Source organism: Oncorhynchus keta, chromosome 34 (genome assembly GCF_023373465.1).
Source record: "Oncorhynchus keta strain PuntledgeMale-10-30-2019 chromosome 34, Oket_V2, whole genome shotgun sequence".
Classification (NCBI taxonomy): Eukaryota; Metazoa; Chordata; class Actinopteri; order Salmoniformes; family Salmonidae; genus Oncorhynchus; species Oncorhynchus keta.
In genome coordinates, this window is record NC_068454.1 from 73998927 (window position 1) to 74017823 (window position 18897).

Genomic DNA, 18897 nt, shown 5'->3' on the forward strand with positions numbered 1-18897 from the left:
TTGAGATGAGAAAAGGGGTGGGGTTGAGATGAGAAAAGGGGTGGGGTTGAGATGAGATGAGAAACGGGGTGGGGTTGAGATGAGAAAAGGGGTGGGGTTGAGATGACAAACGGGGTGGGGTTGAGATGACAAACGGGGTGGGGTTGAGATGACAAACGGGGTGGGGTTGAGATGACAAACGGGGTGGGGTTGAGATGAGAAAATGGGTGGGGTTGAGATGAGAAATGGGGTGGGGTTGAGATGAGAAACGGGGTGGGGTTGAGATGAGAAAAGGGGTGGGGTTGAGATGAGAAAAGGGGTGGGGTTGAGATGAGAAACGGGGTGGGGTTGAGATGAGAAACGGGGTGGGGTTGAGATGAGAAACGGGGTGGGGTTGAGATGAGAAACGTGGTAGGGTTGAGATGAGAAACGGGGAAGGGTTGAGATGAGAAACGGGGTGGGGTTGAGATGAGAAAAGGGGTTGAGATGAGGGGTTGAGATGAGAAAAGGGGTTGAGATGAGAAAAGGGGTGGGGTTGAGATGAGAAAAGGGGTGGGGTTGAGATGAGAAAAGGGGTGGGGTTGAGATGAGAAACGGGGTGGGGTTGAGATGAGAAACGGGGTGGGGTTGAGATGAGAAACGGGGTGGGGTTGAGATGAGAAACGGGGTGGGAGATTGAGATGAGAAATGGGGTGGGGTTGAGATGAGAAACGGGGTGGGATTGAGATGAGAAATGGGGTGGGGTTGAGATGAGAAATGGGGTGGGGTTGAGATGAGAAACGTGGTTGAGATGAGAAAAGGGGTTGAGATGAGAAAAGGGGTTGAAATGAGAAAAGGGGTTGAAATGAGAAAAGGGGTTGAGATGAGAAAAGGGGTTGAGATGAGAAAAGAGGTTGAGATGAGAAAAGGGGTTGAGATGAGAAAAGGGGTTGAGATGAGAAAAGGGGTTGAGATGAGAAAAGGGGTTGAGATGAGAAAAGGGGTGGGGTTGAGATGAGAAAAGGGGTTGAGATGAGAAAAGGGGTGGGGTTGAGATGAGAAAAGGGGTGGGGTTGGAATATGAAAAAGGCTGAGTTGATGCTGGGTGGAGAGTTGGTAGTTTACTAGAGATGAAAGGAGGAGTAGAAAGAGGAGCTTGAGAGGGAAAATGCAAGAGCTTTTCAAACTGAGGCCGTAAGACCATAAACCAAGTCAGCCTACATCAGCAACAGAATGCCATTTATGGCAAAGTAATGCAACTATAGTACTGCAGTCTGCACAATGTACAACTACAGTCCTGAAGTCTGCACAACGTACAACTACAGTCCTGAAGTCTGCACAACGTACAACTACAGTCCTGAAGTCTGCACAACGTACAACTACAGTCCTGAAGTCTGCACAACGTACAACTACAGTCCTGAAGTCTGCACAACGTACAACTACAGTCCTGAAGTCTGCACAACGTACAACTACAGTCCTGAAGTCTGCACAACATACAACTACAGTCCTGAAGTCTGCACAACATACAACTACAGTCCTGAAGTCTGCACAACGTACAACTACAGTCCTGAAGTCTGCACAACGTACAACTACAGTCCTGAAGTCTGCACAACGTACAACTACAGTCCTGAAGTCTGCACAACATACAACTACAGTCCTGAAGTCTGCACAACGTACAACTACAGTCCTGAAGTCTGCACAACGTACAACTACAGTCCTGAAGTCTGCACAACGTACAACTACAGTCCTGAAGTCTGCACAACATACAACTACAGTCCTGAAGTCTGCACAACATACAACTACAGTCCTGAAGTCTGCACAACGTACAACTACAGTCCTGAAGTCTGCACAACGTACAACTACAGTCCTGAAGTCTGCACAACGTACAACTACAGTCCTGAAGTCTGCACAACGTACAACTACAGTCCTGAAGTCTGCACAACGTACAACTACAGTCCTGAAGTCTGCACAACGTACAACTACAGTCCTGAAGTCTGCACAACGTACAACTACAGTCCTGAAGTCTGCACAACGTACAACTACAGTCCTGAAGTCTGCACAACGTACAATAACAGTCCTGAAGTCTGCACAACGTACAGTAACAGTCCTGAAGTCTGCACAACATACAATAACAGTCCTGAAGTCTGCACAACGTACAGTAACAGTCCTGAAGTCTGCACAACATACAATAACAGTCCTGAAGTCTGCACAACGTACAATAACAGTCATGAAGTCTGCACAACATACAACTACAGTCCTGAAGTCTGCACAACGTACAATAACAGTCCTGAAGTCTGCACAACGTACAACTACAGTCCTGAAGTCTGCACAACATACAATAACAGTCCTGAAGTCTGCACAACGTACAGTAACAGTCCTGAAGTCTGCACAACGTACAGTAACAGTCCTGAAGTCTGCACAACATACAATAACAGTCCTGAAGTCTGCACAACGTACAGTAACAGTCCTGAAGTCTGCACAACATACAATAACAGTCCTGAAGTCTGCACAACGTACAATAACAGTCATGAAGTCTGCACAACATACAATAACAGTCATGAAGTCTGCACAACGTACAACTACAGTCCTGAAGTCTGCACAACGTACAATAACAGTCCTGAAGTCTGCACAACATACAACTACAGTCCTGAAGTCTGCACAACGTACAATAACAGTCCTGAAGTCTGCACAACATACAACTACAGTCCTGAAGTCTGCACAACGTACAATAACAGTCCTGAAGTCTGCACAACATACAACTACAGTCCTGAAGTCTGCACAACGTACAATAACAGTCCTGAAGTCTGCACAACATACAACTACAGTCCTGAAGTCTGCACAACGTACAACTACAGTCCTGAAGTCTGCACAACGTACAATAACAGTCCTGAAGTCTGCACAACGTACAACTACAGTCCTGAAGTCTGCACAACGTACAATAACAGTCCTGAAGTCTGCACAACGTACAACTACAGTCCTGAAGTCTGCACAACGTACAACTACAGTCCTGAAGTCTGCACAACATACAACTACAGTCCTGAAGTCTGCACAACATACAATAACAGTCCTGAAGTCTGCACAACATACAACTACAGTCCTGAAGTCTGCACAACGTACAACTACAGTCCTGAAGTCTGCACAACATACAATAACAGTCCTGAAGTCTGCACAACATACAATAACAGTCCTGAAGTCTGCACAACGTACAATAACAGTCCTGAAGTCTGCACAACATACAACTACAGTCCTGAAGTCTGCACAACATACAATAACAGTCCTGAAGTCTGCACAATGTACAATAACAGTCCTGAAGTCTGCACAACGTACAACAACAGTCCTGAAGTCTGCACAACGTACAACTACAGTCCTGAAGTCTGCACAACGTACAACTACAGTCCTGAAGTCTGCACAACGTACAATAACAGTCCTGAAGTCTGCACAACGTACAACTACAGTCCTGAAGTCTGCACAACGTACAATAACAGTCCTGAAGTCTGCACAACGTACAATAACAGTCCTGAAGTCTGCACAACGTACAACAGTCATGAAGTCTGCACAACGTACAATAACAGTCCTGAAGTCTGCACAACGTACAATAACAGTCCTGAAGTCTGCACAACGTACAATAACAGTCCTGAAGTCTGCACAACGTACAATAACAGTCCTGAAGTCTGCACAACGTACAATAACAGTCCTGAAGTCTGCACAACGTACAATAACAGTCATGAAGTCTGCACAACATACAACTACAGTCCTGAAGTCTGCACAACATACAATAACAGTCCTGAAGTCTGCACAACGTACAATAACAGTCCTGAAGTCTGCACAACATACAATAACAGTCCTGAAGTCTGCACAACGTACAACTACAGTCCTGAAGTCTGCACAACGTACAATAACAGTCCTGAAGTCTGCACAACGTACAATAACAGTCCTGAAGTCTGCACAACATACAACTACAGTCCTGAAGTCTGCACAACATACAACAACAGTCCTGAAGTCTGCACAACGTACAACTACAGTCCTGAAGTCTGCACAACGTACAATAACAGTCCTGAAGTCTGCACAACGTACAATAACAGTCATGAAGTCTGCACAACATACAACTACAGTCCTGAAGTCTGCACAACGTACAATAACAGTCCTGAAGTCTGCACAACGTACAATAACAGTCATGAAGTCTGCACAACGTACAACTACAGTCCTGAAGTCTGCACAACATACAACTACAGTCCTGAAGTCTGCACAACATACAACTACAGTCCTGAAGTCTGCACAACGTACAATAACAGTCCTGAAGTCTGCACAACATACAACTACAGTCCTGAAGTCTGCACAACATACAATAACAGTCCTGAAGTCTGCACAATGTACAGTAACAGTCCTGAAGTCTGCACAACGTACAACTACAGTCCTGAAGTCTGCACAACGTACAACTACAGTCCTGAAGTCTGCACAACGTACAACTACAGTCCTGAAGTCTGCACAACGTACAACTACAGTCCTGAAGTCTGCACAACGTACAACTACAGTCCTGAAGTCTGCACAACGTACAACTACAGTCCTGAAGTCTGCACAACGTACAACTACAGTCCTGAAGTCTGCACAACATACAACTACAGTCCTGAAGTCTGCACAACGTACAATAACAGTCCTGAAGTCTGCACAACATACAACTACAGTCCTGAAGTCTGCACAACATACAACAACAGTCCTGAAGTCTGCACAACGTACAATAACAGTCCTGAAGTCTGCACAACATACAACTACAGTCCTGAAGTCTGCACAACATACAATAACAGTCCTGAAGTCTGCACAATGTACAGTAACAGTCCTGAAGTCTGCACAACGTACAACAACAGTCCTGAAGTCTGCACAACGTACAACTACAGTCCTGAAGTCTGCACAACATACAACTACAGTCCTGAAGTCTGCACAACGTACAATAACAGTCCTGAAGTCTGCACAACGTACAACTACAGTCCTGAAGTCTGCACAACGTACAATAACAGTCCTGAAGTCTGCACAACGTACAATAACAGTCCTGAAGTCTGCACAACGTACAATAACAGTCATGAAGTCTGCACAACGTACAATAACAGTCATGAAGTCTGCACAACATACAACTACAGTCCTGAAGTCTGCACAACATACAACTACAGTCCTGAAGTCTGCACAACATACAATAACAGTCCTGAAGTCTGCACAACATACAATAACAGTCCTGAAGTCTGCACAACGTACAATAACAGTCCTGAAGTCTGCACAACGTACAATAACAGTCCTGAAGTCTGCACAACGTACAATAACAGTCATGAAGTCTGCACAACATACAACTACAGTCCTGAAGTCTGCACAACATACAACTACAGTCCTGAAGTCTGCACAACGTACAATAACAGTCATGAAGTCTGCACAACATACAACTACAGTCCTGAAGTCTGCACAACGTACAATAACAGTCCTGAAGTCTGCACAACGTACAATAACAGTCCTGAAGTCTGCACAACATACAACTACAGTCCTGAAGTCTGCACAACATACAATAACAGTCCTGAAGTCTGCACAATGTACAGTAACAGTCCTGAAGTCTGCACAACGTACAACTACAGTCCTGAAGTCTGCACAACGTACAACTACAGTCCTGAAGTCTGCACAACGTACAATAACAGTCCTGAAGTCTGCACAACGTACAACTACAGTCCTGAAGTCTGCACAACGTACAACTACAGTCATGAAGTCTGCACAATGTACAACTACAGTCCTGAAGTCTGCACAACGTACAGTAACAGTCCTGAAGTCTGCACAACGTACAACTACAGTCCTGCAGTCTGCACAACGTACAATAACAGTCCTGAAGTCTGCACAATGTACAACTACAGTCATGAAGTCTGCACAACGTACAACAGTCCTGAAGTCTGCACAACGTACAATAACAGTCCTGAAGTCTGCACAACGTACAATAACAGTCCTGAAGTCTGCACAACGTACAACTACAGTCCTGAAGTCTGCACAACGTACAATAACAGTCCTGAAGTCTGCACAATGTACAACTACAGTCCTGAAGTCTGCACAACGTACAACAACAGTCCTGAAGTCTGCACAACGTACAACTACAGTCCTGAAGTCTGCACAACGTACAATAACAGTCCTGAAGTCTGCACAACGTACAATAACAGTCCTGAAGTCTGCACAACGTACAACTACAGTCCTGAAGTCTGCACAACGTACAATAACAGTCCTGAAGTCTGCACAACGTACAGTAACAGTCCTGAAGTCTGCACAATGTACAGTAACAGTCCTGAAGTCTGCACAACGTACAATAACAGTCCTGAAGTCTGCACAACGTACAGTAACAGTCCTGAAGTCTGCACAACGTACAATAACAGTCCTGAAGTCTGCACAACGTACAACTACAGTCCTGAAGTCTGCACAACATACAACTACAGTCCTGAAGTCTGCACAACGTACAACTACAGTCCTGAAGTCTGCACAACGTACAACTACAGTCCTGAAGTCTGCACAACGTACAATAACAGTCCTGAAGTCTGCACAACGTACAATAACAGTCCTGAAGTCTGCACAACGTACAACAACAGTCCTGAAGTCTGCACAACGTACAATAACAGTCCTGAAGTCTGCACAACGTACAGTAACAGTCCTGAAGTCTGCACAATGTACAGTAACAGTCCTGAAGTCTGCACAACGTACAATAACAGTCCTGAAGTCTGCACAACGTACAACTACAGTCCTGAAGTCTGCACAACGTACAACTACAGTCCTGAAGTCTGCACAACGTACAACTACAGTCCTGAAGTCTGCACAACGTACAATAACAGTCCTGAAGTCTGCACAACGTACAGTAACAGTCCTGAAGTCTGCACAACGTACAACTACAGTCCTGAAGTCTGCACAACGTACAGTAACAGTCCTGAAGTCTGCACAACGTACAATAACAGTCCTGAAGTCTGCACAACGTACAGTAACAGTCCTGAAGTCTGCACAACGTACAACTACAGTCCTGAAGTCTGCACAACGTACAACTACAGTCCTGAAGTCTGCACAACGTACAACTACAGTCCTGAAGTCTGCACAACGTACAACTACAGTCCTGAAGTCTGCACAACGTACAATAACAGTCCTGAAGTCTGCACAACGTACAATAACAGTCCTGAAGTCTGCACAACGTACAATAACAGTCCTGAAATCTGCACAACGTACAATAACAGTCCTGAAGTCTGCACAACGTACAACAGTCCTGAAGTCTGCACAACGTACAACAACAGTCCTGAAGTCTGCACAACGTACAACTACAGTCCTGAAGTCTGCACAACGTACAGTAACAGTCCTGAAATCTGCACAACGTACAATAACAGTCCTGAAGTCTGCACAACGTACAATAACAGTCATGAAGTCTGCACAACGTACAATAACAGTCCTGAAATCTGCACAACGTACAATAACAGTCCTGAAGTCTGCACAACGTACAACAGTCCTGAAGTCTGCACAACGTACAATAACAGTCATGAAGTCTGCACAACGTACAATAACAGTCCTGAAGTCTGCACAACGTACAACTACAGTCCTGAAGTCTGCACAACGTACAATAACAGTCCTGAAGTCTGCACAACATACAACTACAGTCATGAAGTCTGCACAACGTACAACAACAGTCCTGAAGTCTGCACAACATACAACTACAGTCCTGAAGTCTGCACAACATACAACTACAGTCCTGAAGTCTGCACAACATACAATAACAGTCCTGAAGTCTGCACAACATACAATAACAGTCCTGAAGTCTGCACAACGTACAGTAACAGTCCTGAAGTCTGCACAACGTACAACTACAGTCCTGAAGTCTGCACAACATACAATAACAGTCCTGAAGTCTGCACAATGCACAGTAACAGTCCTGAAGTCTGCACAATGTACAGTAACAGTCCTGAAGTCTGCACAACATACAACTACAGTCCTGAAGTCTGCACAACGTACAGTTACAGTCCTGAAGTCTGCACAACATACAATAACAGTCCTGAAGTCTGCACAACGTACAGTAACAGTCCTGAAGTCTGCACAACATACAATAACAGTCCTGCAGTCTGCACAACGTACAACTACAGTCCTGAAGTCTGCACAACATACAATAACAGTCCTGAAGTCTGCACAACATACAATAACAGTCCTGAAGTCTGCACAACATACAATAACAGTCCTGAAGTCTGCACAACATACAACTACAGTCCTGAAGTCTGCACAACGTAAAACTACAGTCCTGAAGTCTGCACAACATACAACTACAGTCCTGAAGTCTGCACAACATACAACTACAGTCCTGAAGTCTGCACAACATACAACTACAGTCCTGAAGTCTGCACAACGTAAAACTACAGTCCTGAAGTCTGCACAACATACAACTACAGTCCTGAAGTCTGCACAACATACAACTACAGTCCTGAAGTCTGCACAACATACAACTACAGTCCTGAAGTCTGCACAACATACAACTACAGTCCTGAAGTCTGCACAACGTACAACTACAGTCCTGAAGTCTGCACAACATACAACTACAGTCCTGAAGTCTGCACAACGTACAACTACAGTCCTGAAGTCTGCACAACATACAACTACAGTCCTGAAGTCTGCACAACATACAACTACAGTCCTGAAGTCTGCACAACATACAACTACAGTCCTGAAGTCTGCACAACATACAACTACAGTCCTGAAGTCTGCACAACATACAACTACAGTCCTGAAGTCTGCACAACATACAACTACAGTCCTGAAGTCTGCACAACATACAACTACAGTCCTGAAGTCTGCACAACGTACAACTACAGTCCTGAAGTCTGCACAACGTACAATAACAGTCCTGAAGTCTGCACAACGTACAACTACAGTCCTGAAGTCTGCACAACATACAACTACAGTCCTGAAGTCTGCACAACATACAACTACAGTCCTGAAGTCTGCACAACATACAACTACAGTCCTGAAGTCTGCACAACGTACAATAACAGTCCTGAAGTCTGCACAACGTACAACTACAGTCCTGAAGTCTGCACAACATACAACTACAGTCCTGAAGTCTGCACAACGTACAATAACAGTCCTGAAGTCTGCACAACGTACAACTACAGTCATGAAGTCTGCACAACGTACAATAACAGTCCTGAAGTCTGCACAACGTACAATAACAGTCCTGAAGTCTGCACAACGTACAATAACAGTCCTGAAGTCTGCACAACGTACAACTACAGTCCTGCAGTCTGCACAACGTACAACTACAGTCCTGAAGTCTGCACAACGTACAATAACAGTCCTGAAGTCTGCACAACATACAATAACAGTCCTGAAGTCTGCACAACGTACAATAACAGTCCTGAAGTCTGCACAACATACAACTACAGTCCTGAAGTCTGCACAACGTACAACTACAGTCCTGAAGTCTGCACAACGTACAACTACAGTCCTGAAGTCTGCACAACGTACAATAACAGTCCTGAAGTCTGCACAACGTACAACTACAGTCCTGAAGTCTGCACAACGTACAATAACAGTCCTGAAGTCTGCACAACGTACAATAACAGTCATGAAGTCTGCACAACGTACAATAACAGTCCTGAAGTCTGCACAACGTACAATAACAGTCCTGAAGTCTGCACAACGTACAACTACAGTCCTGAAGTCTGCACAACGTACAATAACAGTCCTGAAGTCTGCACAACGTACAACTACAGTCCTGAAGTCTGCACAACATACAACTACAGTCCTGAAGTCTGCACAACGTACAACTACAGTCCTGAAGTCTGCACAACGTACAACTACAGTCCTGAAGTCTGCACAACGTACAACTACAGTCCTGAAGTCTGCACAACATACAACTACAGTCCTGAAGTCTGCACAACGTACAATAACAGTCCTGAAGTCTGCACAACGTACAACTACAGTCCTGAAGTCTGCACAACGTACAACTACAGTCCTGAAGTCTGCACAACGTACAACTACAGTCCTGAAGTCTGCACAACGTACAACTACAGTCCTGAAGTCTGCACAACGTACAACTACAGTCCTGAAGTCTGCACAACGTACAATAACAGTCCTGAAGTCTGCACAACGTACAACTACAGTCCTGAAGTCTGCACAACGTACAACTACAGTCCTGAAGTCTGCACAACATACAACTACAGTCCTGAAGTCTGCACAACGTACAATAACAGTCCTGAAGTCTGCACAACATACAATAACAGTCCTGAAGTCTGCACAACGTACAATAACAGTCCTGAAGTCTGCACAACGTACAATAACAGTCCTGAAGTCTGCACAACGTACAATAACAGTCCTGAAGTCTGCACAACGTACAATAACAGTCCTGAAGTCTGCACAACGTACAATAACAGTCCTGAAGTCTGCACAACGTACAATAACAGTCATGAAGTCTGCACAACGTACAATAACAGTCATGAAGTCTGCACAACGTACAATAACAGTCATGAAGTCTGCACAACGTACAACTACAGTCCTGCAGTCTGCACAACATACAACTACAGTCCTGAAGTCTGCACAACGTACAATAACAGTCCTGAAGTCTGCACAATGTACAACTACAGTCCTGAAGTCTGCACAACGTACAACTACAGTCCTGAAGTCTGCACAACATACAACTACAGTCCTGAAGTCTGCACAACGTACAATAACAGTCCTGAAGTCTGCACAACATACAATAACAGTCCTGAAGTCTGCACAACGTACAATAACAGTCCTGAAGTCTGCACAACGTACAATAACAGTCCTGAAGTCTGCACAACGTACAATAACAGTCCTGAAGTCTGCACAACGTACAATAACAGTCCTGAAGTCTGCACAACGTACAATAACAGTCCTGAAGTCTGCACAACGTACAATAACAGTCCTGAAGTCTGCACAACGTACAGTAACAGTCCTGAAGTCTGCACAACGTACAACTACAGTCCTGAAGTCTGCACAACGTACAATAACAGTCCTGAAGTCTGCACAACGTACAATAACAGTCCTGAAGTCTGCACAACGTACAACTACAGTCCTGAAGTCTGCACAACGTACAACTACAGTCCTGAAGTCTGCACAACATACAACTACAGTCCTGAAGTCTGCACAACATACAACTATAGAGCAAAACAAACTAATTGAGGAGGAAGGTCAAATAAATATAAGGCATGTATGTGTGGACTTTAAAACATCAATGAATCTAAGCAGGGAGCTGGACAAAGCATGTCTAGCATGCATTCACACATTGACGGAAGTGGTTCAGACACACAGCACCGCGAAACACAGAACTCACCATTTCTCCTCGTCTGCGACGATGGAGGGACTGAAAGAGAGGAGATGAATAGATATTAAAGAGATACAGAGAGAGAGATAAGTGCAGACATTGCCAAGTCTGTAGACTTACCGGTGGAGTCGATTAAGTGGCATTTTCCCTCGCTCTTTCTCGACTGATTCTTAACTCTGTTTTGGGACGGTGGAATCTGAAGCGGCTAAGCTTCTCCTGATCCAACTCAAATCTGACTGCAGTGATATTGTATTCAGAGCAGAGGCTCCTGAACATATTCTGATCTTTCCAACAAAAAAAGGGAAAAAATAAAACAAAGTCTAAAACAATGAGAGATGCATTAAAAGCTGCACCCAAAACAATGCACAAGAAACTATTGACAATTGTTTTTCAACTAATACACTGCAAAAATCGAATCTGTACAAATCTATCCAATCTGCTTTTATGCACAAGGCCAGGTATTAGCTGTCTAACTATCTGCAAAAGATAAGTGTGAAGTCAAGGCACAGCTGCTCTCTGGGAGTTGTCTGCAGGGTGGGCTGGAAAATCTAACAATGCTCCAGGACACCGGAAATGGCTATTTAACTGTGTTTTAGTCTGATGCAACAAGCAGGCAAGAATATGGAAATGAGATCCTACTGTTATTCTTTTCTATTAACATAAAGGGAGGGGAGGGGTTTCCTCTGGAATCCCGAAGCCAATCAGGACGCCAAGCCCATCCCTCCATTCCACTGACTGACCAATGGGAAACAGAGGAGGTGAGATCACCATGTTGTGGCGGAGAGAGGGGGAGAGACGGGGGAGCATGCTGAACGAGGGCGAGTGTGGGATTGTGGAGGAGAGCAGAGGATTGTGGAAGTGAATCTAAATGGGCAGAATAAATGAATAACTCTTTTGTAGTTAGGAGACAGAGAGAGTTGATTGTGAGTCAGTAACAGAGCCGGTGGGGAGCTGCTTTATGATGTGTTTGACACTGCCTGCTGACAAGCGTTTCATACTTCCTCCACTGACAATACAGTAGTAACCAGAAAAAAGGGACTATGCATTGGGCATATCCCCTTTCCCTTTGTTGGTCTCTCTCTTATAGTCACTCTTTCATCCTCTCTCTTCACACTGCAGATTAAAGAGCTTGTCTCCTGCTCTCCTCCTCACTTGTTCCAGTGTTAATTCATTGTGTCTGGCCACTGGGTCAGAGGTAGATAAACGGACTACACTGCCCCTACTCTCCCTCCCTCCCCCTCTCCATCCTCCCCATCCCTCCGGTTGGCAGCATGCCAGGGGAGAGCCTTCCTGCCAACGTGGCACTGCTGACTCTCTCCTTCTCCCTCTGCTTCCTTTCTTTTCTCCCCAAATCCCTCTCTCTCCTCCATGTCTTTAATCATCCATCTATCCCCCTAGTGGTCCCTGTGTGTTCAACTGGTTGTGTAAATGTGTGTATTTCTGCACCATATTCTAGAAATGTCCGCTGAGGGACTGGAACTGTGATGTCTAGAGGCCTGTGATGTCATGATGATACTACACAGTATTTAATTGAATTCAAATTAAACTTGCCCCAAAACGAAGCCATGGGAGGTTTAACTTAGCTAATTAGACTGTACCTTTATCTATGAAGTTAAATAAAAGCTATACGTTATGTAGTACTGCATTATGACAGTCAATTATGCCTCCTCTACCCTCCTCTCCTCCCTTTCTGCATCCTTTGACTCTCTATGCCCCCTATCCTCCAGGCCGGCTCGGTCCTCCCCTCCCGCTCCGTGGCTTGACGACTCATTGCGAGCTCACAGAACAGGGCTCCGGGCAGCCGAGCGGAAATGGAGGAAAACTCGCCTCCCTGCGGACCTGGCATCCTTTCGCTCCCTCCTCTCTACATTTTCCTCTTCTGTCTCTGCTGCTAAAGCCACTTTCTACCACTGTAAATTCCAAGCTTCTGCCTCTAACCCTAGGAAGCTCTTTGCCACCTTCTCCTCCCTCCTGAATCCTCCTCCCCCCCCCCCCTCCTCCCTCTCTGCAGATGACTTCGTCAACCATTTTGAAAAGAAGGTCGACGACATCCGATCCTCGTTTGCTAAGTCAAACGACAACGCTGGTTCTGCTCACACTGCCCTACCCTGTGCTCTGACCTCTTTCTCCCCTCTCTCTCCAGATGAAATCTCGCGTCTTGTGACGGCCGGCCGCCCAACAACCTGCCCGCTTGACCCTATCCCCTCCTCTCTTCTCCAGACCATTTCCGGAGACCTTCTCCCTTACCTCACCTTGCTCATCAACTCATCCCTGACCGCTGGCTACGTCCCTTCCGTCTTCAAGAGAGCGAGAGTTGCACCCCTTCTGAAAAAAACCTACACTCGATCCCTCCGATGTCAACAACTACAGACCAGTATCCCTTCTTTCTTTTCTCTCCAAAACTCTTGAACGTGCCGTCCTTGGCCAGCTCTCCCGCTATCTCTCTCAGAATGACCTTCTTGATCCAAATCAGTCAGGTTTCAAGACAAGTCATTCAACTGAGACTGCTCTTCTCTGTATCACGGAGGCGCTCCGCACCGCTAAAGCTAACTCTCTCTCCTCTGCTCTCATCCTTCTACACCTATCGGCTGCCTTCGATACTGTGAACCATCAGATCCTCCTCTCCACCCTCTCCGAGTTGGGCATCTCCGGCGCGGCCCACGCTTGGATTGTGTCCTACCTGACAGGTCGCTCCTACCAGGTGGCGTGGCGAGAATCTGTCTCCTCACCACGCGCTCTCACCACTGGTGTCCCCCAGGGCTCTGTTCTAGGCCCTCTCCTATTCTCGCTATACACCAAGTCACTTGGCTCTGTCATAACCTCACATGGTCTCTCCTATCATTGCTATGCAGACGACACACAATTAATCTTCTCCTTTCCCCCTTCTGATGACCAGGTGGCGAATCGCATCTCTGCATGTCTGGCAGACATATCAGTGTGGATGACGGATCACCACCTCAAGCTGAACCTCGGCAAGACTGAGCTGCTCTTCCTCCCGGGGAAGGACTGCCCGTTCCATGATCTCGCCATCACGGTTGACAACTCCATTGTGTCCTCCTCCCAGAGCGCTAAGAACCTTGGCGTGATCCTGGACAACACCCTGTCGTTCTCAACTAACATCAAGGCGGTGGCCCGTTCCTGTAGGTTCATGCTCTACAACATCCGCAGAGTACGACCTTGCCTCACACAGGAAACGGCGCAGATCCTAATCCAGGCACTTGTCATCTCCCGTCTGGATTACTGCAACTCGCTGTTGGCTGGGCTCCCTGCCTGTGCCATTAAACCCCTACAACTCATCCAGAACGCCGCAGCCCGTCTGGTGTTCAACCTTCCCAAGTTCTCTCACGTCACCCCGCTCCTCCGCTCTCTCCACTGGCTTCCAGTTGAAGCTCGCATCCGCTACAAGACCATGGTGCTTGCCTACGGAGCTGTGAGGGGAACGGCACCTCAGTACCTCCAGGCTCTGATCAGGCCCTACACCCAAACAAGGGCACTCGTTCATCCACCTCTGGCCTGCTCGCCTCCCTACCACTGAGGAAGTACAGTTCCCGCTCAGCCCAGTCAAAACTGTTCGCTGCTCTGGCCCCCAATGGTGGAACAAACACCCTCACGACGCCAGGACAGCGGAGTCAATCACCACCTTCCGGAGACACCTGAAACCCCACCTCTTTAAGGAATACCTAGGATAGGATAAGTAATCCTTCTCACCCCCCCTTTAAGATTTAGATGCACTATTGTAAAGTGACTGTTCCACTGGATGTCATAATATATGGTGAATGCACCAGTCATTTGTACGTAGAATCGAACCCACTACCCTCTGGATACCAACTGAGCCACAGAAGGACCACATAAGGTGAATGCACCTGCTCTAAAGTGTCTTAAATGACTTAAATGTAATGTAATAATCCACCCCAGCCGTCTACTCACTGGATCTCAGACATTTTGTCCAGCAGGGTCTCTGCCACAGCCTTCTCCTTCATCTCCATGGGGATACGATCGGTGGGGTAGTGAGACTCCACCTCCAGCAGCTCTGCCGCGTTAGGGGTCATACCCATCATCCTCTTCTGCCTGGGAGGGAGGCACAGCAGGAAGTATCCCTTTAAGTATTTACATCTCACACTGTATAACTGTCATCAGTCTGACATTATCGCTGAGGGCTAGTTGGTACACACGTGTGTATGGGGAGCAACAAGAGAGTTTGGGTTTAGGGAAGAGACTATTTTAACCCAATGTTATCACTGGTGAGTCAATAGGTGCCTTTTCACTGGTTCCATAGATATGGGTGATTTTGACCAGGTTCTATGGATGTGGTTCTATGGATGTGGGTGTGTCACCTAAAGTCTTCCAGCTGTCGCAGCACCTCTGGGGCCTGAGCCAACTGGACATCCTGGACAAACTTCTTCTGCTGCTCTTCACTGAGCAGGTCTGGTCTGGTACGGTCTGAGACAGAGAGATTACATACACACCATGCTTTATCCAGATAATGCTGAGTAGACCAGTGGTGGAATAGCAGTATGACGGCTGCATTATCTAAAAATCATAAGAGAATGATCGTAGGAGGGCTTACCCAACTCAAACGATACATTGTGAGGGATTTGCACTCTGAGAATCTATGTGGGTTGAAGAGAAGGAGGGAGAGAACATTTAATTTGACATAATGATAATATGCATCACAGTGACTTCTACGACACAATTTGTATAGAAATCTCAAACAATGCAGTACACCACAGTCACCACCAGATGTCACTTGAATACCATTTTTTTATGCAGGCAAGAGGTAACTTAGAAAACAGAAGTACAATTTCTACTCCATGAGTCTCTTTCTACCTCTGAATGTTCCAATGAACTTTCACTAAACGTATCCTTTTAGAATAGAGAGGGAGTGTAAAACAGGAAAAGAGCAATAGAAATAGCAATCTTTCCCAAAGGTCATTCCCACGACCCGAACAGGAAGTGGTTTGTCCGAGTGAGAAAGTGTGACACACTGAGCAGAGGGAGAGGGGGAGACACATGACGAGAGGAAGAGGGGTATAGAGGGTACAGCCGGACAAACGGCAGTAGCAAGAAACCAGAGGAAGTACGGAACAGAACAGTGAGGTGCCATCTGGCTCTGGGCTCTACAGTCGCTTCTTAGCTCCCTGTGTTTCTTGCACTTACAGCGCCCTTGTCCAGGAAGCTGTTGTAGAACTCCACAAACTGCTTCTTTGTCTCTTTGGTACTGAGGTTCTTGAAGAGGTCAGCATGGAGGTAACACAACTGAGAGGGGGAGGAAGGGAGAGAGAGAGCGAGAAAGAAAGAGAGAAAAATGAGGAAGGGAGCTAGAAGATATGAGTACTACACACACAAACCATTTTCTATAACACTGGTCGGTGAAGGACAGATAAGTGATCGGTATGGTCGGTGGAGGACAGATAAGTGATCGGTATGGTCGGTGGAGGACAGATAAGTGATCGGTATGGTCGGTGAAGGACAGATAAGTGATCAGTATGGTCGGTGGAGGACAGATAAGTGATCGGTATGGTCGGTGGAGGACAGATAAGTGATCGGTATGGTCGGTGGAGGACAGATAAGTGATCGGTATGGTCGGTGGAGGACAGATAAGTGATCGGTATGGTCGGTGGAGGACAGATAAGTGATCGGTATGGTCGGTGGAGGACAGATAAGTGATCGGTATGGTCGGTGGACGACAGATAAGTGATCGGTATGGTCGGTGGAGGACAGATAAGTGATCGGTATGGTCGGTGGAGGACAGATAAGTGATCGGTATGGTCGGTGGACGACAGATAAGTGATCGGTATGGTCGGTGGACGACAGATAAGTGATCGTATGGTCGGTGGACGACAGATAAGTGATCGGTATGGTCGGTGAAGGACAGATAAGTGATCGGTATGGTCGGTGGAGGACAGATAAGTGATCGGTATGGTCGGTGGAGGACAGATAATTAATCGGTATGGTCTGGGAGGACAGTCTGGTGTGTATTAAAATACAGGTGCATCACAAGCTACAGGGACAGGTAGGGGGTTTCGGATAGGGGTGAGGAGAGGGAGCATGTCTGGGCTGTGAAGGGGTTACGGTACCTGGGTGGATCACGATGTCTGCATGCAGAATAAAAGGGAGAGACAGGCATGCTTAATATCACTAGAGATGCACAGAAACAGAGCTACACATGGAGCAGACAGACACTCATCACACACTAACATAGACATAAACACCCACACCAGACAATACATCACCATACACTCGCACTCGCGCACTCGCGCACACACACACACACACACACACACACACACACACACACACACACACACACACACACACACACACACACACACACACACACACACACACACACACACACACACACAGTAGTTCTCACCAGGGAGGAGCAGTCGAACTGCAGGATGACGTGCTGAAGGAAGACCAGCAGGTGGGTTGGCCGACTCTTCACTAGCTCTATACTGGTGAAGTGACTGCTGTGGTCATCCACCGTCTGGGATGGACAGAGAGAGGGGGGTTAGAAACAGTAGATATACTAAGGGAGAGGTGAGGAATAGAGGAGGGAAGAAGGAGACAGTACAGAGTGAAGGACAGATTAGATATAGGACATTGGTGGACAGGGAATGAGGAGGAGAAGGATAGAGAATGGAGTATGTGAGAGGGACAGATTAGATAGACATGGAATGAGGAGGAGGGAAGGATAGACAGAATGGAAGGTATGTGAGGGGGACAGATTAGATAGACAGGGAATGAGGAGGATAGAGAATGGAGTATGTGAGAGGGACAGATTAGATAGACAGGGAATGAGGAGGAGAAGGATAGAGAATGGAGTATGTGAGAGGGACAGATTAGATAGACAGGGAATGAGGAGGAGAAGGATAGAGAATGGAGTATGTGAGAGGGACAGATTAGATAGACAGGGAATGAGGAGGAGAAGGATAGAGAATGGAGTATGTGAGAGGGACAGATTAGATAGACAGGGAATGAGGAGGAGAAGGATAGAGAATGGAGTATGTGAGAGGGACAGATTAGATAGACAGGGAATGAGGAGGAGAAGGATAGAGAATGGAGTATGTGAGAGGGACAGATTAGATAGACAGGGAATGAGGAGGAGAAGGATAGAGAATGGAGTATGTGAGAGGGACAGATTAGATAGACAGGGAATGAGGAGGAGAAGGATATAGAATAGAATATGTGAGGGGGACAGATTAGATAGACAGGGAATGAGGAGGAGAAGGATAGAGAATGGAGTATGTGAGAGGGACAGATTAGATAGACAGGGAATGAGGAGGAGAAGGATAGAGAATGGAGTATGTGAGGGGGACAGATTAGATAGACAGGGAATGAGGAGGAGAAGGGTAGAGAATGGAGTATGTGAGAGGGACAGATTAGATAGACAGGGAATGAGGAGGAGAAGGATAGAGAATGGAGTATGTGAGAGGGACAGATTAGATAGACAGGGAATGAGGAGGAGAAGGATAGAGAATGGAGTATGTGAGAGGGACAGATTAGATAGACAGGGAATGAGGAGGAGAAGGATAGAGAATGGAGTATGTGAGAGGGACAGATTAGATAGACAGGGAATGAGGAGGAGAAGGATAGAGAATGGAGTATGTGAGGGGGACAGA

General features: G+C 46.3%; 1 protein-coding gene across 5 annotated transcripts in view; it reads right to left on the reverse strand.

Moving 5' to 3' along the window:
• Positions 1-18897, reverse strand: part of LOC118367665 (rho guanine nucleotide exchange factor 1-like) — a 73856-nt gene that overhangs the window by 29117 nt on the left and 25842 nt on the right. For all 5 annotated transcript variants that reach the window (XM_052494742.1, XM_052494743.1, XM_052494740.1 and 2 more), the window contains exons 3-8: positions 17649-17762; positions 16430-16528; positions 15840-15882; positions 15607-15712; positions 15200-15340; positions 11282-11311 (exon numbers count right to left, since the gene is read on the reverse strand). In XM_052494742.1, coding sequence (XP_052350702.1) covers positions 11282-11311; positions 15200-15340; positions 15607-15712; positions 15840-15882; positions 16430-16528; positions 17649-17762 — 533 coding nt within the window. The remainder of the gene's footprint in view (positions 1-11281; positions 11312-15199; positions 15341-15606; positions 15713-15839; positions 15883-16429; positions 16529-17648; positions 17763-18897) is intronic.